Source organism: Euleptes europaea, chromosome 16 (assembly GCF_029931775.1).
Source record: "Euleptes europaea isolate rEulEur1 chromosome 16, rEulEur1.hap1, whole genome shotgun sequence".
Classification (NCBI taxonomy): Eukaryota; Metazoa; Chordata; class Lepidosauria; order Squamata; family Sphaerodactylidae; genus Euleptes; species Euleptes europaea.
The window spans coordinates 32063982-32089894 of record NC_079327.1 but is presented as its reverse complement, the minus strand read 5'-3'; the positions used below and the strand labels follow the sequence as shown (position 1 = coordinate 32089894).

At 42.0% G+C, this 25913-nt stretch overlaps 1 protein-coding gene across 4 annotated transcripts in view; it reads left to right on the top strand.

The window, feature by feature from the left end:
• MAP4K4 (mitogen-activated protein kinase kinase kinase kinase 4) overlaps positions 1 to 25913 on the top strand; it is a 180468-nt gene that overhangs the window by 123200 nt on the left and 31355 nt on the right. For all 4 annotated transcript variants that reach the window (XM_056862077.1, XM_056862076.1, XM_056862075.1 and 1 more), the window contains exons 7-16: positions 994 to 1124; positions 6030 to 6084; positions 6692 to 6770; positions 10395 to 10570; positions 12132 to 12204; positions 13334 to 13544; positions 17463 to 17624; positions 19672 to 19758; positions 20379 to 20573; positions 24050 to 24211. In XM_056862077.1, the coding sequence (XP_056718055.1) occupies positions 994 to 1124; positions 6030 to 6084; positions 6692 to 6770; positions 10395 to 10570; positions 12132 to 12204; positions 13334 to 13544; positions 17463 to 17624; positions 19672 to 19758; positions 20379 to 20573; positions 24050 to 24211 (1331 nt within the window). The remainder of the gene's footprint in view (positions 1 to 993; positions 1125 to 6029; positions 6085 to 6691; positions 6771 to 10394; positions 10571 to 12131; positions 12205 to 13333; positions 13545 to 17462; positions 17625 to 19671; positions 19759 to 20378; positions 20574 to 24049; positions 24212 to 25913) is intronic.

Sequence of the window (25913 nt, the reverse complement as noted above, 5' to 3'; positions counted from 1 at the left end):
TTATGCTGTAGTCCAGGGCCCATGAAAACCTGGAACTGGCCCTGGGCCAGAGGCAGAGGAGCATTTTAGAAGAAGGGTGGCAATGAAATCTGTGGACATTCTTACACATATTTCAAGTGCAGCAAGCAGTAGTGCACAAGCACAATTACTTGCTCATGACCAAGGTACACATTCAGAGCAGCACCTGATCACACAGTCTCCAGGATGAGGCATCCACTGATGATTATAGCTGAGCATTTATAAGAGAATCTGAATATACAAGCAGGGTTGACTTAAGGAGATAACACCTTGATTACAGCGAGGGGTCTCTTTGCTCGGAAGCAGTCACCAAAAGGTAGGGCATTCAAGTTCAGGCCCATCCATGTCCACAAAAAGTCAAGGCTGAATAATTTGGTCAAGATAATTCACAGTGGGTAGCCGTGTTAGTCTGTTTGCAGTAGTCAAAAAGGGCAAGAGTCCAGTAGCACCTTAAAGACTAACAAAAATATTTTCTGGTAGGGTATGAGCTTTTGTGAAGAAGTGAGCTGTGGCTCACGAAAGCTCATACTCTACCAGAAAATATTTTTGTTAGTCTTTAAGGTGCTACTGGACTCTTGCCCTTTTTAATTTGGTCAAGGTTTAGGGAAGCAAAGACACAGGTGCAATGTTGTTTCACTGCTGTATGGATGTTACCTCATAATGAAATGTGTGTGTTTTGGTTCTTCAGCTAGTGTACACATTGCCAAAAAGAACATTTGTGATAAAGCATGTGTGCTTTGAAATACATGTTTAATGTGATTTAGAGATAATGTAATGATCTCCATGGAATATTCTGCTGGTAAACAGGTGAAATGTAGAAAAGATGAATTAATTGTGACCCATCTGTCCCTATTAATAGATTGCTCAATTTTAACTTTTAAAATTTTATTTATGCCCGTCTTGTACCTATTTTGCTTTATGGTGTCTTGGTGACTTCTACGTGTTTACTATTTTTCCTGTTTTTTTTTAATTCAGTGGATTTTGGTGTGAGCGCTCAGCTGGATAGGACGGTTGGTAGAAGAAATACCTTTATTGGAACACCTTACTGGATGGCGCCAGAAGTTATTGCCTGTGATGAAAATCCAGATGCTACATACGATTACAGAGTAAGAGAACTCATATTAACATAGTAGCTAAGGTGTGTGTGTCTTTCTTTGTATATTCAATTTGTGTGCACAGTTTCTGTGTGTGGTGTTGACGTTCTGAGGTTGTGTCATGAATTTTTATCCCTTTCAGTCCTTCAGCTGATTAAGAGGAGTAGAAAAATATCACACAATAACCTTAAAAATCAGTGCTTATAGTATTTATTTATTTATTTATTTATTCATTTATTCATTCATTCAATTTATAACCCGCCCTCCCCAGCCAAGACCAGGCTCAGGGTGGGGAACATCACACACATAATATTAACAGTAAAAGTAATAATTCTAAAATCAAACAATAAAACCCATAAAGTTTGACTAAGAGCTGTTTCAAATGCTGAGCATTTTCTGAATGGAGTATATTTTGTATGGAAATAATAGGTTGAGTCCAGAATAAATTTTCTACTAGTGCCAGGAATGTCTGTCGGTGGAACAGAACATTCCTTGTCCCCCCTCCAACTGCAGCCCACTGATCTCCCTGAAGCTCTGATCCTGGAGTATAGGGGGACCCCCCTCAATATTAGCATGAGAAGTATATTGGAAGCGTGCAACAGGAAAAGGAAACTGGTGTAAATTGGCTTGCCATGGCAAACATGAAAGTGAATTTGCGGGCTCCTGTACCCACTGTATGTGACAGAATATACAGTGGCATGGAAACAAATGCTCTTTGGAGGTGGTGTTGTCATGACACCATTATCTCCTTGAAGATGGAGAATCCTATATTCTATTATTTCTTCTTGTATCATTTTCAAAGATTTGTGCAGTTGGTTGAGAAACTAGAAGCAGCAAGTTGATCTTGGCCTCTTAATACTTAGAACACTTAATACCATACAGCTTCCCAAAACATGTGCAAAAAGTGAAGAATATTCATGTGTGTAAACTGTCCATAGGACAGTTTTGGTACAAAAAAAAATAGGCTTATTGTGAAGGAATCCTTGGTTTGGTTTTGATTGGATGTCAGCATTAAACCTTAATAACAGCAAGGTTAAATGATCTTAGAATTGACCTCCTCTTCCTACTTTGAGCTCAACAACTTTCTGGAAGTCTCTAATCACCTCTTAGCTGCCTGAAAATAACTTATGTGGGAAACAGGGTAGAGGAAACAGGAAAATACTTTAAATAACTTATCAAAAAGTTAAACTCTGTTTGATTGCTCGATGGTATGCCAATAAAGGTATTGAAACTGAAATTGAACTTATCAAAATAAGGAATGCATTCGGCTGAATTAAGATGGAGCTAACTGAGAGATTTGAAAGCCTTTATTGCCTCCAAGAATAAGGTCTTTGATCAGACTAGATACCAGTTTCTTGACTGAAGTGCTTTGTGAAAGAGTGGTTTTCTTTTTGCATGTGTATAAGAAGACTTGAGCATTAGAAATGATAGACAATGATGAAAGAATTGGTTGGGAAAATTTAAAGTTCCTCATAGAAAGCAGAAGGATGACTTCTTTGAGGATTAATTAAAAGGAGCTAATAACGGGGAAAATTGAGAATGGCTGTGTGCTTTTACCTATCTACCTCTCAGTGGGGCTTGGACTACTTTGGGCTACTTGCAGTCCTTCCTAAACAACACTAAATATCATATGTCTTAATATTCAAGTATATGAAAAAAATCACCTGTCAGAAGAAAGTTACCTTGTCTGATGATTGCTTCTCCTAATGGAGCAGTTTTTTGAGAAAAGCAGTTCAGATGTTCCATTCTCCCATTCCTCTGGATATCTAAGAATGAGTATCATATCGGTGGTATCTGGTGTTCTTGATGCTTAAGATCAGTTGTAAACATAATTCATACCAGTCACAATTCACTTTGTAGAAACGTTACTGATGTTGTGTCTAACCTGGCTAGGTGGTTATTGGTGCATTACTTAGGCCAGTGGTCGGCAAACTCATTAGTCAACAGAGCCAAATATCAACAGTACAACGACTGAGATTTCTTTTGAGAGCCACCATCCTACTTTCTTGTCCCTTTAACTGGAGATGCCGGGGATTGAACCTGGGACCTTCCACATGCCAAGCAGATGCTCCACCACTGACCCACAGCCCCTCCCAAATGGTGCAAGTACAGGCTTCCCCCCCTCCCGGTTCCCAAGCCCCCCCCGATAAAACAGCAACTGAGGCTGGCTGCTCAACCCTCGGAGGCCCCCCCCCCCGCTGCCGCCCCCCCAGCCTTCCCGGTGCTGGGCACTGGCAGGTGGTCGGCTTGAAAGGTCCAATGAGAGGAGAGATTTGGGGACCCCCCCAATTGTACTCACATGAAGCTGCCTTATACTGAATCAGACCCTTGGTCCATCAAAGTCCATCGTGCCTGACCCCCACCCCCAGCTGACGGAGTCAGCCTCCAGGAGGGATTCCCCCGCGCCCCACTGCCGCCGCCCTCCTTCCTTCCCGGGCCGGCTGGGCGAGGCGGCTGTGGCGGCGGGAGCGCACGGGGCGCGCAGCCCGCTCCGGCCCAGCACAAGGCGGAGCCTGCCTCCCCCCTCGCAGCAGCAGCCTGGGCGGCCCGCCACCACCTTTCCCCACCGCCTCTGATCCCTCCCCGCCGGAAAAAAGAGAGAGAGGAGGGGAGGGGGGTACTGCCTCCCACTCGCCTGCTGGCTCCTCCCGCCTGGGGCATGCTGGAGCCCGGCGGGAGCACGGCGCCTCTGCCTGGCTGGGCACGGGGATGCGGAGGAACCACTGAGCCGACGGACGGGGTGGGCGGGGAGCCGGCTTCCTGGCCGGCTGGCGGGATCCTGCCGGCGGTTGGGCTGGGCCAGGAACTGCGGCCGCCCAGGCCCCGGGCAGAGCCACATTCAAGGGGACAAAGAGCTGCATGCGGCTCGGTAGCCGCGGTTTGCCGACCACTGACTTAGGCAAATGTCAATCTAAGATTGAAAGTCGGGGAGATTGGGATGGAATTTGAGATTATCAGAAGTAACCAGGTAACAGTTCCCCCAGTATGTAATGCATGTTCCAGGTGTTAAAGGCTCAGGAAAGATTAAAATGCCAGCTTCTCCACTGTGCCCCCTCCCCGCAACTTGGAGATGTAGTCCAAACTTATGAATAGCTCATAGGCTCATCATGCTTGCTGGGGAGAGAAATGGCTTGCCATGGCAAATGTGAACGTGAATTTGCAGGCTCTTGTACCCAGTGTATGTGGCAGGATATATAGTGGCATGGAAACAAATGCTCTTTGGAGGTTCTGTTGTCATTACACCATTACTTCCTTGAAGATTGGGAATGCTACATTCTATTATTTCTTGATGTATCATTTCCAAAGATTCATGTAGTTGATTGAGAAAATAGAAGTTTCTAAATCAGCAAGTTGATCTTGGCCTCTTCACCACAATTGCTGTGATGTATCTTCCCCAACTGAGCCAGTATGGTTCTTCGAGTAGTGGTTCTCGCTCTGAGGAAGAAGGGCATCTTGAAACATTGGGTTATTCCCATTGGTTTCTCGGGAAGGCAGGAACAAAAACCTTCAACTTCCTGTCTCCTCTTGAGGGAATAGGCCCCTCCTCCTAAAACTGGAGCGACTGAAGTCCAAATGGCCACTCAGCCATGAAGCTCACAGGATAAACCTGGCCTAGTCGAATTCCCTCTCAATATTAACATGCCTCACAGGGATTCTTTGAAGATAAGTACCTAGGAGAAGGAATCTGTGTACACTGCCATGTGATCTTAGGAAGAAGGATAGGATAAAAAATTAAAAAATGAATAAACTGCTTTGATGAATTGGTCTCTTTTTACTTTATGGGGGACTTGCGGTATTAGTTGAGGGCTGCAGGAAATAAGCCTTGATGTCTCATGCTGTATGAGAAACTGTAGGATAGAGAACGTTAAAAAGCATTTGAGCTTGCTGTGGCAGCTTTGAATAATGTCTTCTCTGCTGTTCATCCCTCATGTATGTTGTTCCCGGGAGTTCGCTGTTCCACAGGAATAGATTAGTGGGGATTTTAATGGGCTGCAGCAGGAGCGGGGAGGCAAGGATGTTCCACTGAGCTAGCAGAAAAGCCTTCCTTTCACGGAAATGGTCTGGATCCAGCCTGTTGTAATCTCAAGTTTGTTGCTCTTGGAGACATAACTGTGCCTGTTGGTGGAAGCAGACTGTTAATCTCAAATTAACCTGAAAGCATTTTCTCCGCATGGACTTCTTTGTGCGAGTGTTGATGTAATCAGGACTGAGGGCAAATGATCTGTTGACAAGCATCTCCGTGCTCCTGCAATTTGAAATTCATTGCTACACTTAAAATATGATAGGTAAGGTATTAGTGGAAGGTTTTAAACTCTCTAGAAAGCAAGTTTTTGAGAGTGCTTTAAAAAAAAAACTATTTTCCTTCCCAGCATCTAAAGGTTTTGCTCAGTCTTCACTTCGTCAACAGCCATCACACTTTTTCTGTCCCTTCCTAAGTAATCAGATATTCAGTTTCACAAAGTAGAAAAACACAGTTGTGTTTTAATATGTTACATGACTCAGGGCAGTGCTTTCTAACTTTTCAGAAACTTATTTGTTTATTTATTTAAACATTTTTGTGCTGCCTTTCCACCCAAAAAGGGTCCCCAAGGTGGTGAACATCATACATGTAAACATTTTAAAACATTTAAAATTAATTATACATTCAACAGTTCAGTAAAAACATATATTTATTTTACTACAGAAGATTAGCTATATAGATTCTAAAGACTAGGTTCATAGGAGAGTTTAAATTTTCATGTGTTTATACTTTGATATGCAGGATGTGTGTTATCCCTTCATGGCATGTTAAAAAGAAAACTAAACCAGAGTCCAGGGTTTATGCAGTTCTGGTCTTCCCTCATGTAATGCAAAATTAACTGTAACTGAGAAGGAAGAATAGGTAATGTATTTGCTAACATATGGTCTCTTTTGCAGAGTGACCTTTGGTCATGCGGCATTACAGCCATAGAGATGGCAGAAGGAGCTCCCCGTAAGTGATATATATCCATTTTCCATTGGGCTGGTTTAGTTTGAAACCTATACTTTTGAGTTCCGCTTTGTAATCCAATCTTTCACTTGAGATTTCTGAAAGCACAATGAATGACGAGTTTCTGTTTTCTTTAATTCCCACTCCTCCAGGCACCATAAATATAAAATCCTATATATGGTAATGCTGTTTGACAATTAATTCATGTAAACATTCTGAAGAGCATGGAGCGTGGAACGTGCAAATTGTAGCAGTCCCAGTGTTTGATGCATTCAAATTGTTGGTATAATGGTGTAATGGATAATTTTGCCCCCCAAAAAGGGTCTTAAATCTTTTTTTCATATCTTGTTTCTATACATCTGTGAAATAGCAGCTCTCATCCTTGGCCTCTGAGGCATTTTATAAAACAGATGGTCTCTCAAGGATTAGGTTATAGCCCTTTTTGTGTATATACGTGATTCTGAGCTCTCTAAGATCAAGAGTTTTCAGGGACATTCTTGTATTTTGTATTCATTGTAAAGACTGATAGTCCCACCATTGCCCATTTGATACTGTAAAATAATGAAATCAATGATAAAACTGAAAATTAACCATCAGTACTTACTTACAGCCCTCTGTGACATGCACCCAATGAGAGCCCTGTTTCTTATTCCAAGAAACCCTCCTCCACGGCTAAAATCCAAGAAATGGTAGGTGGATACTACAAATTATTCTGTAATATGAAGTGGCTTTTGGTTATGATATAACATGTTCTTTTTCAGATGTCACTTTGCAGTATTTCCATAGACATGAAAAATAATTTAAGCTGGGTGAAATTGGTCTTCTGCACTAGGGGTGTGCAAAATAATAATGATTGCTGCTTGCAGGCATGGCTTTCCCCTGGAAGCTGCTTGTGGGGGGAGGGGGGAGGTTCCTTTCTATAGGGAATAATGGAGGGTGGCTGGGGGCACCCTATTCAGGGCCCCCAGAATTGGACCTCTTGATCCAATCTACTTGAAATTTGGGAGTTATTTAAAGGACAGGCATCAGCACCTTTTCTGCAATTTTGATGCCTGTACCTTTAAACGTAGTCCCACAGCCACCTGGAAAGTTTCCCCATAAGGAATAATGGACCAAAAAAATTCAGGAAACCCAAAAAAAAAACCCAGAATCTGAATACCACACCAGCATTGGAATTTGGAAGTAGCAGGAAGACTGAAAATGTTCAGGTCCAATATACCTGAATTCAAACGAATGCCAATTATTTTTTTGCACACCCCTAGTCTGCCATGGAAGAACCAAAACAACAAGCCCAGCAGAACCCAGTAATTCCAGTAGAGCCACAAGCCACTTTGCCATTCAAACATAACCAAAATCAAATCAGAGAATATTTGCAGTGAAAATGCCAGGTGGGGGCACTCTTGCAAGCCCAACAGAACCAGTGGCAATGTGCAGAAGCCCAGCAGAACCCAGAGCCACTCTGGCAGTGTAAGTCCAACAGAAGTAATGCACTTTGGCAGCGCAAGCCCAACAGAACCAATGTCAAACCAGAGAATCTCAACAGTAGACCCTGAAGGTGGGGGGTGCACTTTTGCAAGTCCAGCAGAACCAATTGCAATATGCAGAAGCTCAGCAGAACCCAGTGCCACTCTGGCAGTGGAAGTCCAACAGATGTAATGTCAAACCGGAGAATCTCTGCAGTGGAAAGTGAAGCGGGGCACTTTTGCAACCCCAGCAGAGCTAGTGACTGTGTGCAGAAGTCCAGCAGAACCCAGTTCCACTGTAGCAGTGTAAGTCCAACAGAAGTAATGTCAGACTGGAGAATCACAGCAGAACAAATCCAAGCCCCGGAGACACAAAAACAAAGAAAAACAAAGGAAAAACAACAACAAGTAGGGTAGAGAGAAAGAAAAACCAGTTCCAGGAGCCTGCAAACACTGGCTCCCAATCTTCCTGGTTAATCCCAGCTTTTCCACGACCATTTTTTAGTATCCTGAAAATTCCTGGATACATTTGGGATGCTGACTACACTGGGTATATTTTCAGTTTGTTTTCACCCCAATGCACATCCATATTCTGCACTGCTGATTCATAGCCAAAATGAGATGTGCAAGGGTTGTTTTTTTTAGCTCTGCTTGTTCTAGAAAAAGATTTTCTCTTGGAGACGTTGCACAAAAAAGAGTCATTGTTGACAGAGCGGCATCTCATTAAGCTGACAAATTGTGCAGCCGCTGTAGGTGAAAATGTTGGTTTTATTCTCCCCACAGCTTAATTTCTGACACGTAACATAATAAGGGAACAGGACAACACCACTGATTCCTAACTTCCAAGTTAAAGGTGGTGTTAAAATTCATGAATCATTTATTTAAATGTTTATGCTATGCTTTTGCCTCCTTCCCAAAAGGGAGCCAAGATAGTTCACATAACATGCTGATGAAACAGTTTAAATAAGTTTACTGTAAAAAAACACACGAAATAGCCATTGTCCCTCTACAGTTGAGATATTCATTAAACCTTGATTGTTTTAAGCATGACTAATTGTGCTTAAATTTTCATTTGGACAGCTTGGTAAACTTTCATTCAGACCAAGTTTATATATGTTGACAGCAGCAAACACAGAATTGTTGGTGAAAAGGCCTCAGTACTGCCATACTGTTGATTAATAAACTTGTTATTTCTGAACCTTACATTGGGATCAAAGTGTGTGTGTGTGTGTGTGTAAGGACTGAACAAAGCTTCATGCAGCTCAGAGCAATATGTAGTGTTCGTTTTTATCCTCACCAAGTTTGCTGCTTGTCTGAACATGGATTTGAACCTGGCAGGGTCATATTTCACTCTGTGTGACTCTTGGGCCTCAGATCTTGCAGCTTAATTAGTACTACTGTTAAATCAGTAACACTACTCCACAAAACAGATGATTCCGTTGCTTTGTTTTAGTCAGAAAACTTTAGTGTCATCATAATAGTTTCATATGTTGCTGCCTTGGTATGGTATGTAGGAGTGTTTCTACAGTAAAGACACAAAGCAGTAGAAATTGCTTTCAGATGCAGCACTATATAAAAACTGGCATGAAAAGAAGCCAGTCGATCTTCTTCTGTTTGGAGGTATTGTTAATTTCGGGTGATGGATATGTAGCGGAAAATCCCTGTATGTGGTTAAAAATGGCATTTATCCCATTTCAGATCAGCCTTGGGGTCTGGATTAACATTATGTTAGAACATGGTTTGTCACAACATGCATCTTATGCTCATGCACTTTCCTATTTCTTCTCCTCACATGACTTTTGTTTAGCACAAACCATAGCTTGCCCAGTATAGCCAAACCTGTTCAGATGTACCAGTAAACTATGGCTTACAGTCAATCAAAAGTTACTAACTCCAAACCCACAAGGGTAGGAGGAAAGAGAAGACATTTTCACGTAAGCATAGGATTTGAGTTTTTTGTATCTGAACCAATTGTGTATCTGAACCAATTGTGTATCTGAACCAATATCAAAGTCAGACTAGCATTGGAAATTGACTCTGGCCACATTGACACAACATGCTCATTATAAAACATTTGTTGTAAATGAACATTGTTAGGGCCTTTACAGGTAAAAGTAATGTGTAAGAGAAAAGCACTCAGACATACTTGCTTTGTTTTTGAGACTGGTTTGGGACGTACAGTGATTGCAGTGCTCTAAAGGTCCAGCTGCTCCTGTTCATTTGCATTACCATACCTATTTTGCTTTTATTTCCCATCAAAATGTCTTTTGTGGATTATTTTGATGGCTACAGAGATCTTCAGGATGACTGGTTACATTGTGGAGCATGGATTTATTGTCTGGTTTATTGTGAAATATAAAACTGCAATAAAAGTATTTGATGTAGGGTTCCTTTAAAATTGAAATATTATTTCATTGTTTGAAGTGTATTTTTTCTGCCCAAAGAGCAAGAGAATATTTAATCCATCAACGAGACTGAGGGCTTATTTTATTCATAAAGAAATTTGTGTTTGAACTGGACCCTTGCTGCTACTTTTCCTAGTATGATTACTCTAAATTGCTGTAGCAGTGGACATAATGTGTAATGGTGCATCAGAAAAATTAAACAATATTAGCAAGTTATTCCCATTAAAACATGCTCTTTCTCTTACCTGATATATACATATATAACCTGCTGTTGCTTATCATTTAATGGCCCTCATAATTGAATTGCATTCTTGTGGCTTTGCCAATCTTTTTAAAAATCAGAGTTGAGGCTTATCAGGTTTGAGAAGGACTCTTACCAAATAGATTCTGACCAAGTTATTTAACTGTGTTTTGTTTTAAATGTGCTTTGTTTTCACACACTTAGGTCAAAAAAGTTCTTTAGTTTTATAGAGGGCTGTTTAGTGAAAAATTATACTCAGCGACCTTCTACAGAGCAGCTTTTAAAACATCCGTTTATACGTGATCAGCCAAATGAAAGGCAAGTCCGAATCCAGCTTAAAGATCATATAGATAGAACCAGGAAGAAGAGAGGAGAGAAAGGTATGTACCCGTTTTGAGATTAGAATTGCACTTGTGTGTGTATACTTGGAAAATTTAGGTTTCAGTATTTGGACAAGGATCCAGAGAACTGTGCTGCATACCTCATGGGCTTTGAACTTGAGTTTCTTAAACAGTACGGTATTCTTCCCACCAATACCACATGACAAACCACTGTGGAATGTAAAAGGAGTGTAAAATGCTGTTTATGATATAGCATGGAAGTCTTTTATTTGGATACAATGTTACGCCAATAATTCTGGACGCATCTGAAGTAGAACATTAGTCCTGATTCTAATATTCATTTTTTACTTCTTCCAAGAAGTAAAATAGTTGATTTGAGTGAAACAGAGTTGCATGAACAAACTGTAATGCTAATGTATTGAAAACCTATCCATTTCAAGCTTCTGGTCAATCTTGAGTGCTTTTTGGGGACTCTGTCGCAAATTTACCTATTTGTTTTTTAATCTATTTACCTGAAACCTGTTTGAGGAGGCTCACAAAACAAAATGCTTCAATAAAATAAAACAGTCTAAGAATTATCAAGCATAAACAGTAAAAAAAAAAAAGCCATATAACCATCCATTAACAGTGTGTGTGTGTGTGTGTGTGTGTGTGTGTGTGTGTGTGTGTGTGTGTGTGTGTGTAAAATGCTGTCAAGTTGCAGCCGACTTATGGCGACCCCTTTTTGGGGGTTTTCATGGCAAGAGACTAACAGAGGTAGTTTGCCAGTGCCTTCCTCTGCACAGCAACCCTGGTATTCCTTGGTGGTCTCCCATCCAAATACTAACCAAGGCTGATCCTGCTTAGCTTCTGAGATCTGACGAGATCAGGCTAGCCTGGGCCATCCAGGCCAGGGCTCCATAAAACAATAAACCAAAACAACAAATAAAAAAAAAAAAAAACCCAAAAAACACAAAAAAAAAAAAAAACAAATACAAAAAAACAAAACACCAAATACCAACCATTAAAAAGAAGGGAGGATATAAAAAACAACATAAAACAGTCTGAAAAAAATGTTTGTAAAACAATCCTCAATTTTGAAGTAGGCCAGAAAACCCATCATTTAAAGCCTGGGTTAAAAAAGATTTTGGCCTGTCGCATAAAACAGAGTACAGTAGAGGCACAAGCCAAATTCACAACCAAGCTGCCACCACTGAAATAGCCCTGTTGCTAGTCACCACCTGCCTCATCTCTGTGGGGCACACAGAGAGCAGGGCTTGAGAGGAGGATTTTGTGGGCCCGACAGTATGGGAAATATAGTTAACATTTATGGATGGCCCACCTTCCAGTGTGAACAATTGGAGTTTCTGGCATTGATCCTGATTGCCAAATGTAGTATACTGTATAAAATCATTGGGCAGAAAGGATCCCTGGTGCTTTTACTTCACAGTGGTGAATTCTAAACTAATGCTGATGGAATTCTTTCTTCTTGTTATCTAGAGCTTTCCAAAGAGTGTTCTATAGAGAAAATAACTTATGCATGGGATTCATCTGTGCTGTTATAATGAACTTACTTGAGTTTTAGGATAATTTTTGCATGACTGTTGTCTCCCTCCACTAGATGAAACAGAATATGAATATAGTGGAAGTGAAGAGGAGGAGGAGGAAGTGCCTGAACAAGAAGGAGAGCCAAGGTAATGTCGTGCTGGTAATTTCAGCAAGTTGGTTTAAATTTAGTGGGCATACAAAATAAGACCTTTCTCTCGAATAGTAGGACCTGCTTTACTACAGAGGTCCCCAAACCTTTTTGAGCCTGCGGGCACCTTTGGAATTTTGACACAGGGTAGTGGGCACAACCACAGAATGGTTGCCAAAAGAGGTGGAAACAACCCCAAAATGGCTACCCAGTTAGGCAGACCCAACCACAAAATGTCAGGGAGTAAAGTCATTCATAACTCTAATAGTAACTCTTCACCATTTTAGGTAGAAGGTCTACTTAACAGGGTGCCTTTTAAAATGAACTTATTGTTTTAAAATATCTTCTTGCATGCACACATTTTACATTCAGTCACACAGTGAAGATTCTTGTGCTGTGGTAGCAACTACTAAGCAACTACTATTGAAGCAATTTCCCCCCGATCTGCACAGCCCATCAGATCTCCCGTAGCCACTCAGAAGCCCTGTTGGGCAAAAGTGCTGATCCAAGCAAAGAACAGCATAAAATGAAAGAGTACACGGAGGGTTCAGTGTCACATGACAAAATCAGTGGCTTCATTTCCCATTGCAAGAGGACTTAAAGTACTGTTAGGCTGGGAAGAGCATGTTCTACCAAATGCAAAATTGTTGGCTGCCATCTTACTTTGAGTTTAAAGAATTAGGTGTTACATTGTAACAGGCATACCTGTCAAATGTTAATAATCTGTTGGAGTCCATTCTGTTCCTCCAACAGAAGAGCCATTTAAGTTGGAAAAAGGCTTCAAACATGAGCAAAAAGGAAAGGTGGGGTATAACCATTTTAAAAAAATGAATGAATGAACTTTGCTAGGTGGAGTGATAGGATAGGGGTATTTCCCCCCCCCCCCATAATCTGTATCTTTTTTGAGACTTAAAAAAAGCCTATGTCTGATTATTATTCTGGGCAAGGTTATAGGTTCTGATTTCTGCTGACTGTACTGTCTATCCCAATGTAATTTATAATTTCATTTCTCCTGCTGAAATCAAAGAAAAGATATAGTATGAAATGAAAAATTATATGTTGTTTACAACATCTGATGTACTCAGGTTTTTCTTGGGTGTTCTTAATAACGTTCCTTCTTTTCATAGCTCTATTGTTAATGTGCCTGGAGAATCTACTCTGAGACGTGATTTCCTGAGGTTGCAGCAGGAAAACAAGGAGCGTTCTGAGGCTCTTCGTAGACAACAGCTGCTACAGGAACAGCAGCTCCGAGAGCAAGAAGAGTACAAGAGGCAGCTGCTGGCAGAGAGACAAAAACGCATTGAGCAGCAAAAAGAGCAAAGGAGAAGATTAGAAGAGGTAGAAACAGGCCAAGATTGACAAGCCACCTCTTTTTAAGTTTTGTCAAAGGGCCAGGGAATGTGGATTCTTGTCTAAGATTCTTAAAATCAAGAGCTCTTGAAGCTATAAAGTGTGTGTATGCATATCTGTAGATTATCTTTCAAAATTCAAGACTTGTTGCCTGACATTTGTAATGTCAGTATGCTTAAGCCATGAGTCAGTAAGTCTGCAGATCTGGGTAACCAAACTGAAAATAAATAATGGTTTTCATTGTTCCTGAAAATTCCCTTTTATAAAAGTATCTGAATTTGGCTGTAAATCTTGATGTGTTCAAGGTGTTTGTTCTTGTTTTCGTTTGAAGTAGCACAAACTATTGATCAGAAGCACTGCAGGAACTTATTCAGAGCCCATAAAAAATGCCTGAAGTAGCAAACATTTTTGCTCGATTTTTACTGTGACGTGATTTCACTGTTTTTAAAAACCAGGATTACTTTCCTCCAACTCTAGCCTTTAAATAGAATAGGCAGTGAATCAAATTTATAGCATTTGCACTGTGCCAAATAGCACCAAAAATTGTTTTCTGTGGGGAGGAGCAGTGGTTTTCTATTATTTTGTCATTATAAACGACAAGCAATAATTGTGATTCCACATTGTGTTGCTTGAGGTAGTTGTATACTGATTACAGGTAGGCTTGGCCATTGGTCAATATTGTACTGACTCAGCCAGAATTTTACCCTGTTGGCTAGTGGTCACAAAAGACTAAAAAACGTTTAGTATTTTCATTATTTCTTGACTTATAGAATTGATATTATTTTAATCAATACTGTTCCTACTCAAATGCATACTGCCATTTTGTTTGCTGTAAAGAAAACCTCTTTTCAGAAGGGATGCATTTTTCAAGTATTCTAAACAGTATTTTTTACATTGTTTTTTTAGTACAATTGTTCAGTTCAGGGAGAAGTTACTGTGCTCACAGCCCATTCCTGAGCCTAAAGGATGAAAGTCCTTTGGACGCCAGGAAGGGGCTGCTCCAGCATTTGGACCCCCCTGTGCCCATGCCACTTACACTGCCCAGAATAGCACAGATGCCATTGTCCAGGGACGCCAGCTGGGCCTCCCACCGGTGTACGCTGTCCTCCCAGGGTGTTTCTGGGGCAGAGCTGCCAGTAGGCAGCTTCCTGACCCTTTCGGGCTGGGAACGTCCCCCCTCCGAAACAGCATTTCTGTGCCAGCTTTTTGCTGGCGCAGCCTCACTGTTTTCAGTTGGGCCAAATTCCCCATTTTCTGAACAAAAACATTTAAAAGGCTTTTTTAAGCCTTTAAGCGGTCGAGGAATGGCTTTGGAGGTGTGGCGCCGGCGCCTTGACTACGCTGTCCCCAGCTGTCGAAAAGGTCAGGAATGGGCTCAGTCCTGAAATGCCAGAATATTCTGAAAGCAAAACATGGCAACTCTAAATACAAAATCCACTTGCTTGTACAGTTTTGGTTGGGAAACCTTTCTGTGTTGCCGTAATTGTACAATATCAAAGTAAACATTAAACTATTTTGGCTTCTATTGATTAGACACGTAACAAAAAGATTCTTAGAAAAATATTGACCAAACCAAACTGCTTAGGAAGAAAAACAAATAACAAACAGACAAAAGCCAGGATACACAGGACTGTGTTCTTATTTCACCTTATGTGTTGCAAAGACAAGTTAAAGAATGGAAAATATGGGAAATTGAATTTAAAAATGTTCAAGGTTAATTTCTTAGCTGAGCTTCCAACAGACCTTGGGCATGTCTGTTTTGGTTAGTGGGTTTAAGGCTGTATATATTATGTATTTTCCATTTGTGGCAGGAATTACAGGAATGTTTTCTACAGTAACTAGTTTCTGTTGCTGCTTTAAAAGCACATACCTCTTTTTGCCATGCTGTCCCATACCTAGATGGATCTGATAGATATGATTGCAGAGTTATATTGGGGATAGGTGCAGAAAAGTATTCTGTCAGCCATACTTAGTAAGGAGTTGGAAAGCTAGAATGGTATCAGGCCTACAGTGCTGAGCACAGATGTGGGGCGTTGAGATTGTTTATGGAGACCATAGAGCTGCCGTAGATCCTGTGGCACATTGACAATATGTTTTGGAAGAATGGTGGCAGTGACTTGTGTTTCTGTACTAGCCAAAGTATTATAGGGGTTTTAGAGAAACCATAAACCACAGCAGGTACAAATATATTTGAATGATCTCCATCTTGATTTGAAGGATATCACTTAATTACTGCAGTTAGTTTTTGATGCAGGTTTTCTTGACATCTTTGTACAGTTAGTTGGAAAGGACAAAAATTTACCTATAAGTATCCTATCTGATAGAAGAGTATTCTCTGATTGCATTTTTTTGTCAGGGGTTCAGGTTTTAATTTCTTTCAGATAATAAAATTATCGCTTATTGGAAGGTATTGCTTTTGGGAAACATTGCTCTTGTATTTGAAATCTGAAATTTCATGGTAAAAATTCTTTATAGAGATTAGTAATAGCAGAGATTAGTAATAGCAGCATATCGTAAGTGGTTTGTAGAAAAATTAAAATCCCATCTTTCCCATTTGTCAGTTAAAAAGAACTGAAAAGATTTTAGTTTTATGTCATTTCAAAAGTCTTTAGTAAAGTAGTTAAACAGAAACATGATAAAACAAGAGTGGCTAGAAGATGAAAAAAATGCTTAAATGTGTACTGTTTTTCTAACTACTGATTTGAGGGACAAATTCAAGCAGTGTCAGGTACTGTTTATATAAAAGAACATTTCCACCTGTTGTAGCTGTACATCCATAATATATGTACAAATGGTATTTGAATTATGCTAATTATGCATATGCTAATACAGAGAGATTAGCAGCCACCTTCCAGTTTATGTTTCCAGTGTGTCCCCTTGCTGATGAACAAATGGTTCAACCCAATGTTTAAAGCTGTTAAAAAAAAAATCAAAAAAAAAATCTGGGCTTCTGCATTTCCAGACAGATGAAAATTAATCTATAACATGGAACAACATCTTTAAATTATATCTTTGTTAGATTGAGCCTGTTGACTCTACTTGACACCTGTCCTCCCAAATAGAATGAATATGAAAATGGGATTATGCCTTTCCATGCAATCCTGTGGGGGGCGGGGAGCTGCAGAGAAGCTGGCATGACCTGTACGCCAAAGCTGGCCAAAGTGGCACAGACGCCGGCACAGGGTGACTTATGCTGGCTCTGGGGAGCAACACAGCAGTGTGGGCCTCGGATGCCGGTGCTGCCCCCCTGGCAGCATTCTCCCAGCATAAGTCCCCACGCCGGTATCCAGGGGGGTGTTCTCAGGGCGTTCCTGGGGGTGGAGCTACCTTTAGGCAGCTTCCTAAGCCCTTTCACCCCAGGAACGCACCATTTTGCAAGTGTGGAGTTAACGCTTGCAAAATAGCTGCTGTAGCCCCGTGAAACCTAATGGGGGAATTTCATGGGGTTTTGTGCAAAAATGGCTTTTGTGTGTTTTTTTCTGGCCGGGAAGCCTCTCAGGAGGTGGTGCGGCTGCGCCATTCCTGACCATCACCTATCTACCCCCCCTTTAAGATTAGGCTGCCCATCTTGATTTTCCCAGCTGTCATCTCACCACTGGAATTTCTATAACAGCAAACTGTTCCTTGAATTATTGACTCATTTTATTTACAGTTTTACTTTTTGAACAAAGCTTATTTGTAAAATGCTGCATACATTTCACTTCCCACTGACTGTAAAGGTAACTCAGTAATAAAACAAAGTATTCACTCTTTTTTTCTTTTTTTGAGAGTAAAAATGGATATTAAAGAATGAAGGGAAACTTGTTCCTAAAAAACATTCTCAGGTACCCTAAAATAATCAAGTTCCAACTTTTTCCAGTAATATAAAGCAATAAATGTATATAAACCCAATTTTCTTTTTCGTAGCAACAAAGAAGAGAGCGAGAAGCTCGGAGGCAGCAAGAGCGGGAGCAGCGGAGAAGAGAACAGGAGGAGAAGAAGCGCTTGGAGGAAATGGAAAAAAGACGCAAGGAAGAAGAAGAAAGGAGGAGAGCTGAGGAAGAAAAGAGGAGAGTGGAGAGAGAACAGGTAAGGCTAAAACAATGAAAATGAATTAAGTATTATTCCTCCCCCCTTTAATATACTGAAACAAAGCTGAGGAACACATTCTCACATAGCTCACTAGTTTAAATACAAAATGAATACAATCCTGAAGGAAGGGTGAGACATTCAGACTGCATGTACAGTCTTCTTAAATAAGATATTCTGAAAAATAAGGCTGCATATTTGATGTGTGATATTGACTATTGGTATTCTCTCTCATATCTGAATAATCTTATATGAATCCATGGCATTTTAATTATTTGACGTAACAGATGAATAGTCATAATCTTGAGTACATATCAACAAAATGGACTTTAAATTTTGTACTATTATAGTTTTCAAATGTCAGTTCCAGTTATTTATCATTTTAATTTGCACAGATACTGTTTTAAAGTGAGTCTTTTCCCAAAATTTTCCAAAATTTTCCAAATCTACCAATTTTGTGCATAAATTCTGTATACTTAAAAGAATTTATGGCAGTTAAACCGGGGGGTGGGGGATGAAATTATCTAAAAATATCATGGAAAACCTATTAAGACGTATCAGTAGGAAAGGTATGTTCACTATAAGTGGACACATTTTAATCTTAAATGACTTTTTATCCAGAAGATACGGTACCTGGCACCTCAGGTTATTTAAATATAAAATTGGGTTTTTCTGCTATCAACTGTTTTAGTATTTCTTAAGTCATAAGAATGTGTACATAGTAACCAAGCCCATCACTACACGATAACAGCAGAAATTTTGGTTCCTGTTTTTGTTCATAAGTAGATACTGTATGTCTTTGGTTGTCACTGTGAAATTGTATTTACTCACTTGATCCAGTGAGGAAATGCACTGCTTCTGTGTGCAGCAGATTCTGATGTGCAACTGGATGTCTATCCACACTGGAATGCTCATCTGGGCCCAACTGAACTGGCTTGATGTGCCATTTGATTTGGCTGGGGATCGACATTCCCATCTGAGATGAGTAGTTCACAGTTGCACACAGCTAAAGCTTGATTGTAGCTGCTAGCTGCAAATTCTTGAATCACGCATATACACAGCTGTGATGGACATTCTGCAAGTATGTCCTGGGGCTTAAACAAATTACACATCCTCCTTTACCTAAATTGTGGGTTTGCCAGAATACACACAACAAACTCATGTACATTCATTTTTTTCCCTTCATAAGATTTCCCATAGGTCTCATTTTTCCATAGCACCGAATCATTCATTCCTTTTTGCATACACTGTCTGTGTGTGTCTCTGTGTGTGTATGTTTGAGTGCATGTGTTTGTACTACTACCTATGTTCATTAATTTGCATGGTAAGATATTCTTAGCTTTGGATATGGTGCTGTATATTTAGATTTGGTTTAGTAGGCCAGGGAAAGCAAAGGTGGGAAATGTGTTAGATTTTGACTTTTAAGGTGTAGACTTAGCTTTCTAAAGATGCAGTTGGTCTTATATTTGTTCTCTAGTGGATGTTTGTTTTTGTCATAACCACCACGTACTTCAGCCAGTTTGACATTGTCTGCTTTTGATGGAGACTAGGTTAAATCTATGATTGAGGTCAGTCCTGTATTTGGCAGAGGTTTGCTGTAAGGAAGCTTGCAAAACGTTGCCTTAACTAAGCCTGGCTCTAGCTGTTGCTAACGGTTCATCACGCAGTGCCTAAAACTAATTATAATAAAATTTGCATGTGGTTTTTGTGTTGGCTGTGTTGAGACTTGCTGTGTTTTAACTCTCAACCCGTTTTTAAAAAGTGCATTTGCTTATTTTTTTAAACCATTTTCAAAATTCATCAGACCAAGCTGTGACACTCCCCCCCCCCCCCGAAAATTATCTTAGTCCGCAATGGAATACTTCTTCATAGCCTTTTCTCCGGAGGACGAGGTTTTCTTAACTTGTTCACTAGGGATTCACAAAACCCATAAGCACATTGTCACCTGAAGGTGACTTGGGGGCAGTTGTTTTTTGATGGTCCTCAGATGGTTTCGATACATTCCTGTTGTGAACAATTTTATTGCTGGGTAATTTCTGTGTGACAGGAGTATATCAGGCGACAGCTAGAAGAGGAGCAGCGGCACTTGGAAATTCTTCAGCAGCAGCTGCTCCAGGAGCAGGCCATGTTACTGGTAACGCACTGCATCTGTTTTGTTCAGTAGCTATAGGATTCCTTTCTTTGGCTGGTGTCCCAGCCTTTCCTCAGTTGGACACAGCCGTACTTTACTGTTCATATAACAGAGCCTCGAACAGAAGCCATTCATACTACAGTTTACTGGGCTGGCAGGCACATGTGGCAGGCTATCTCACAGTGCTTGAAGTTGTGACAGTTCTGATCTGGTAGTCAAAGTCTTCAAACAGCCCTTTAGCCTTCTCAGAACGACTAGAGTTCAGATAAGAATATCTTTTATTAAAATGTGGATATAATGGACAAGTTGTCACTTCTTTCCTCCCCTTCCTTGAAACCTCCCCAACCCCATACTGTTTTTCAACAATATACTAGACATGCTTTGTTTTTGTTTATTTTTTAAAAGAAGCTGTATATACTACCACTAAGCCTAGAGTTCTCTAGTCTTAGATTTAGCGGGACGCTTCACCAAGAAGAAAACACTTGGTTCCTTCTGTCTAATTTAAGTTTTGGGTACACTAGCGTGCATTTTTAGCAACAGTAAATGTATAACTCGCCAGGAGACAAAGTGTGTGCTATCAGCCCAAGTGTTCATGTCTTGAATGCTGGCTTCTTTTCCAAAAGGAATACAGATGGCGAGAGATGGAAGAACATCGGCAAGCGGAGCGGCTCCAACGTCAGTTGCAACAGGAACAGGCCTATCTTTTGTCTCTTCAGCATGACCACAGGAGGCAGCAGCAGCCGCAAGAAAGGAATAAACCAAACTATCACACCCCTGAGCCTAAATCCCATTATGAAGCTACTGAAAGACCACGGGAGGTAAATTCTCTAAAGTTTTATGAATAAAATACTTAGGGCATTATGTGGTGCTTTTAGTGTTTTAAGTGCTCCACAATATGTTTTCACAGTAATCTTTATAGCAATCCTCTTTTGGCAGACAATTGATATTTTTTCCCCTGTTACAGATGGAGAGTTGATAAGATTCCAAAACTGGTGGGGGCTCATTATCTCAGTCACTGATGCTGTCATGTGAAATGTGCGTGTGTGCTTGAAATAGGGGGGGGGATACATTCAGATTTTTCCCATGCTGGAACAGTGCCCCAGATTTTCTGTTTTGTTTTGGGTCAGAAATACCCAAAACAAATAAAGGTACCGTATATACTCGGGTATAAGCCGACCCGAGTATAAGCCGAACCCCCAAATTAGAGGCCAGAAAAGGGAATTTCTTATTGACCCGCGTATAAGCCGAGGGGCAATAAGAAATTTCCTTTACCCGCAATGCTGCGCTCTAAAATGGCGGCCGCCATTTTAGAGCGCAGGGCCCCTGCCCCAGGTCGCCCTCCCGCCGGCCTCCCGGGCCCTCCCGACCCACCCCTACCCCAGTGCCATCCAAGGGGGGGAGGGGGAAAAGCCCCTGAACCCACTACTTACCTGGAGAGGCGGCGAAGCGGCGGCGGTGCGTCCTTCCTGGGCCGGCAGGAGGCCCCTCCAGGCCGCTGCCGGCCGGAGGAAGGCACCCAGGCGCGTGGGCGGTAGCGGCGCGACGGGAAGGGGCCTCCCATGGCCCCTCCCGGTGGGGAAAATGCGGTGGGGGCCGGGGAGGGCCGGGGCAGCCTTCCTGCGGCTGCAGAGAGGCTGCCCAGGGCCCCTCCCGGCGGGGGAAAATGGCGGCGGGGGCCGGGGGGGCCAGGGCAGCTTTCCTGCGGCTGCAGAGAGGCTGCCCAGGGCCCCTCCCGGCAGGGGAAAATGGCGGCGGGGGCCGGGGGGGCCAGGGCAGCTTCCCTGCGGCTGCAGAGAGGCTGCCCAGGGCCCCTCCCGGCGGGGGAAAATGGTGGCGGGGGCCGGGGGGGGCCAGGGCAGCTTCCCTGCGGCTGCAGAGAGGCTGCCCAGGGCCCCTCCCGGCAGGGGGAAATGGCGCCGGGGGCCGGGGTGGGGCCAGGGCAGCTTCCCTGCGACTGCAGAGAGGCTGCCCAGGGCCCCTCCCGGCGGGGGAAAATGGCGGCGGGGGCCGGGGGGGCCAGGGCAGCTTCCCTGCAACTGCAGAGAGGCTGCCCAGGGCCCCTCCCGGCGGGAGAAAATGGCGGCAGGGGCCGGGGGGGCGCCAGGGCAGCTTCCCTGCGACTGCAGAGAGGCTGCCCAGGGCCCCTCCCGGCGGGAGAAAATGGCGGCGGGGGCTGGGGGGGGGGGCCAGGGCAGCTTCCCTGCGGCTAAAGAGAGGCTGCCCAAGACCCCTCCCGGCGGGAGAAAATGGCGGTGGCTCGGCGGCGGCGGTAAGTTCCCCCCTCCCTCCTCTCTCCTTCCTCCTCCCTCCTTCCCCCTTCTACCGTATTGACCCGTGTATAAGCCGAGGCCGGCTTTTTCAGCCCTTTTTTGGGGCTGAAAAACTCAGCTTATACACGAGTATATACGGTATTCCCAAAAACTTTCAGGAAAACAAAATCTGTCTCCTGAAATTTCAGGATTGTTCTGGCTTCCATGGGACTCCATTCAATTTGCACATGAACAACACATGGACACATGAAGCTGCCTTATACTGAATCAGACCCTTGGCCTATCAAAGTCAGCATTGTCTACTCTGACCGGCAGAGGCTCTCCAGGGTCTCAGGCAGAGGTATTTCACATTACCTACTGTACTTGCCTAGTCCCTTTAACTGGAGATGCCAGGGATTGAACCTGGGACCTACTGCATGCCAAACAGATGCTCTACCACTGAGCCACAGCCCCTCCCCAGGCTGGTGGAGAAGGGGAAGAAAGCCAGCTGAAGCCCTGTGTTAAAAGCCAGTTTGTCTACAGACTCCTATTCTCTCTCACATGCAACAGAGGCGGAAAGAGAGGGGAGACAGAGCACACTCAACTCAAAGCTGGGCCACCCACGCTGTCATGGACTTTTAAATTGATGTTTCCAGTCCAGTGGAGGTTGGAGGGCGAGTGAGCACCCTAGTCCTTCCTTTCTCACGGGTGTTGCGTAGGCCAGTATATGTAATAACCATGGATTCCAGTCCCTCACCATTCCTACTGCCTCTGCTGCATGTGAGGGAGAGCAGGAGCTGCGTGGGCTGCACCTGTGAATTTATGAAATAGTATCTGCTTGCCCCAGATTTCATGAAAATGGTAATAATGACCTTTCTGAAATACCCAATTGAAATTAAAATGAAAATTTTAGAACTGTACTGCCCCTAACTTGATATATCAGGGAGACCTGTGTAGTTTTCTACAAATTTGGACTTTGACAGTCTTTACCTACTTCACTATCAATAAAATTCTTCTATTGTGATGCTTTACATCAGATTTGAGAAAAATATGAATGGTTATGATGCTTCAGTCATCAGACTCATTGCCTTATAGAACTTCAATCATAAGAGCATGAGAATAGCTATGCTGGCTCAGACTGTCTTTTACAACAACCTGCTTCTAGCAGTGGCTATTGAAGTGCCTTTTAGGATGCTGTGAAGTAGGGCAGGAAGGGAGATGGTCCTTGTTTGTACCAAGTAACTAGTAATCATCTGATAAACATGGAATCTGTGGTCCATGTTTTTGCTATGACAGTTAATAAGCATTGTTTAACTGTATACGTGGTTAGGTTTCCTATAAAGAAAGATTTAAGAGTGTGGGACTTTTCAGTATAGAAAAAAAGATGGCTAAAGGGAGGGCATGGTAGAAGTTTATAAAACTGTGCATGGGGTTTATAAAAAGTAGATAAAGAGAACAATTTCTGCTTCTCCCATAATGCCAGAACTCAGGGTCACCCAGCGAAGCTGAATGGGCAGTAGCTTCAGGCCAGATGAAAGGAATGACTATTTTATGTAGGTTAGTGCCGTCAAGTAGAAACTGACTTATGGTGACCCCAGAAAGGGGTTTTTGTGGCAAGCGAGTAGCCAGGTGCCTCTGCAGAGTCTTCCTTGGTGGTCTCCCATCCAAGTACAGCCCCTGCTTAACTTCTGACATCTGATGAGATTGGGTAATACCATGCCACCTTCCTTCCCAATTAGTGCTTCACTCAACAAGTAATTGAATTGTGGGATTCACTGCTAGTAGGCATAGTGATTGCAAAGGGCATTAATGGCTTTTAAAGGGGAGTATTCAGATTCAGGAGGTTAGGTCCATCAGTGGCTACTGGTCATGGTGACAAAGGGAACATCCACATTCAGAGGCAGTAGTAACTGGAACAAGATACTGAACTACATGTACCACTGGGCTGATGTATGTACTTATGTTTCATACTTCTTTAAAAGGAGTTTACTGTCAAATATAATTGTGAGCTAGGATCATTTCATGCACTTCGGCATTTCTCTCAGGTTGACGATCGATATAGAAAAAATAATCAGGGCTCCCCTGAAGCACAATCTAAACAGACGAGCAAAGCATTGGAGCCGCCAGTGCCTTCAAGATCAGAGTCTTTTTCAAATGGAAATTCTGAGCCTGTTCAGCCTTCACTACAAAAACCAATGGAACCACAGGTAAAAAAAATGCACACTGTAAAGTGGGGAGAGGGGTATGAGAGAGAAGTGTGGAAACGAAGAGATATAATCTTAAAAAGGAAGATATTTGTACTTTGGAAGACACCCTAGAGCAGATTGTTTTGCAGACTTTTCCTGGGTCTGCTAGGGGATGCTCAGCCAGTGAGCTACCAGTAGCTCATGAGGTATCAGTTAGAAACCCCTTATTGAAATTCTCAGATAATTTGAAAAATTCTAGTATTTGCACTAATAGGTTATATGGCTCACTTGTGAGACGTAGGTGTGTTTGTCATTATAAGCAGATAAGAAAGGAACAATCTAGTTAACAAGACACAAGCTGTTGGGTCAGTCTATGCCTGCTAGAAGGTCTTTGGAAGCCTGTACAACAATGGTCATCAGTGGAAAAACAAGAAAATACATTTACACTAGGAACATGCATCCAAACAATTGTCTGGGTAGTTCAAAACAATGGATTGGATCCCGCCAGCTTTTTCTTTCATTCTCACCCAATTCTCCTCTTTACTAAAAGACCCCACATGCCTTTTGTACATACAGTTATTCCCGGTGTAGCGCTGTTGGTGATCAGAGAACATCCTGCTCAAACCCAATATCAGCAGAAAAGAGCAATAGTCCAGTAGCACCTTAAAGGCTAACAAAATTTGTGGAAGTATATGAGCTTTTGTGAGCTACAGTTCACTTCTTCAGAAACCCAATAACCCAAGACTCCTGTTTTTCAGCCCTTGTTGACTTCTTAGCATTTCTGGGTTACGATACTTTAGAATCGATAACTGGCACCGTTTACCTGCTAGGGTCTACAATACTGCAATTTGCAACTTTTTTTTTACTCTGTCCTTTGATCAGCTCCATAGCCCTTCTTGTCCTAAATTCTCTGAGATTTGTCCAGAATCCCCCTTTCTGTTAATTGCTTCTCATCTCAATACTTTATTTTTCCTTAAATCACCTCCACTTCCTTCAGAGTAATTGTTTTTTTTTAATCTGTTCCCTGTTCCTTCAGTTTCTGGTCACCCTGCCCCTTAGTTTACCTTCATCCCAGGAATTCTTCCTAGAATTTATTCTGTCCCTGTATGAATTTAATCCCAGCCAAAGAGACAACTTTCTCTTTCCACACAGAAACTGGACGGCAAAGTGCTTGGTTCCCTAAACGACTAAACATTACAAGCTAGCATCAGCTTAGCTAAATTTACTGCCACCCACTAAATACAATGAGATAGGTACATTACTATTAGTTTTCATACATGCTATTGTTAGTTCTGCATACTGATGGGCCAGATAATAAGCCATACTGTGTGTTGTTACACTGTGCTCAAAGGTTGCTAGTGATTACTTGCTTGTGAATTGATCTTGAGGTGTGAGCTACTTCAGATCTTGTGAAGAAAGGCTGAAGTAAACAGTTAAGCATTGTACAACATTTCCTAGTTCTAAAATACTAAAAAATACTAATCGTCTATACATATATTTTCCCAAGCCCTTCTTCACTGAATGTACAGGCTACTATTTGAAGTAATACTTAGCAAAATTCAATATAACCTTCAAATAGCTTACATGAGAAATCTTTTGTTCAACTTTAATTATTGTTTTACTTCCATACTTTATGTGCTCAGACTAACTTATGATTTATATATATAGTAATTAGCCTCTGATACATGCAGCATAATATATTGTATTCAAGAGCCAGCATGGT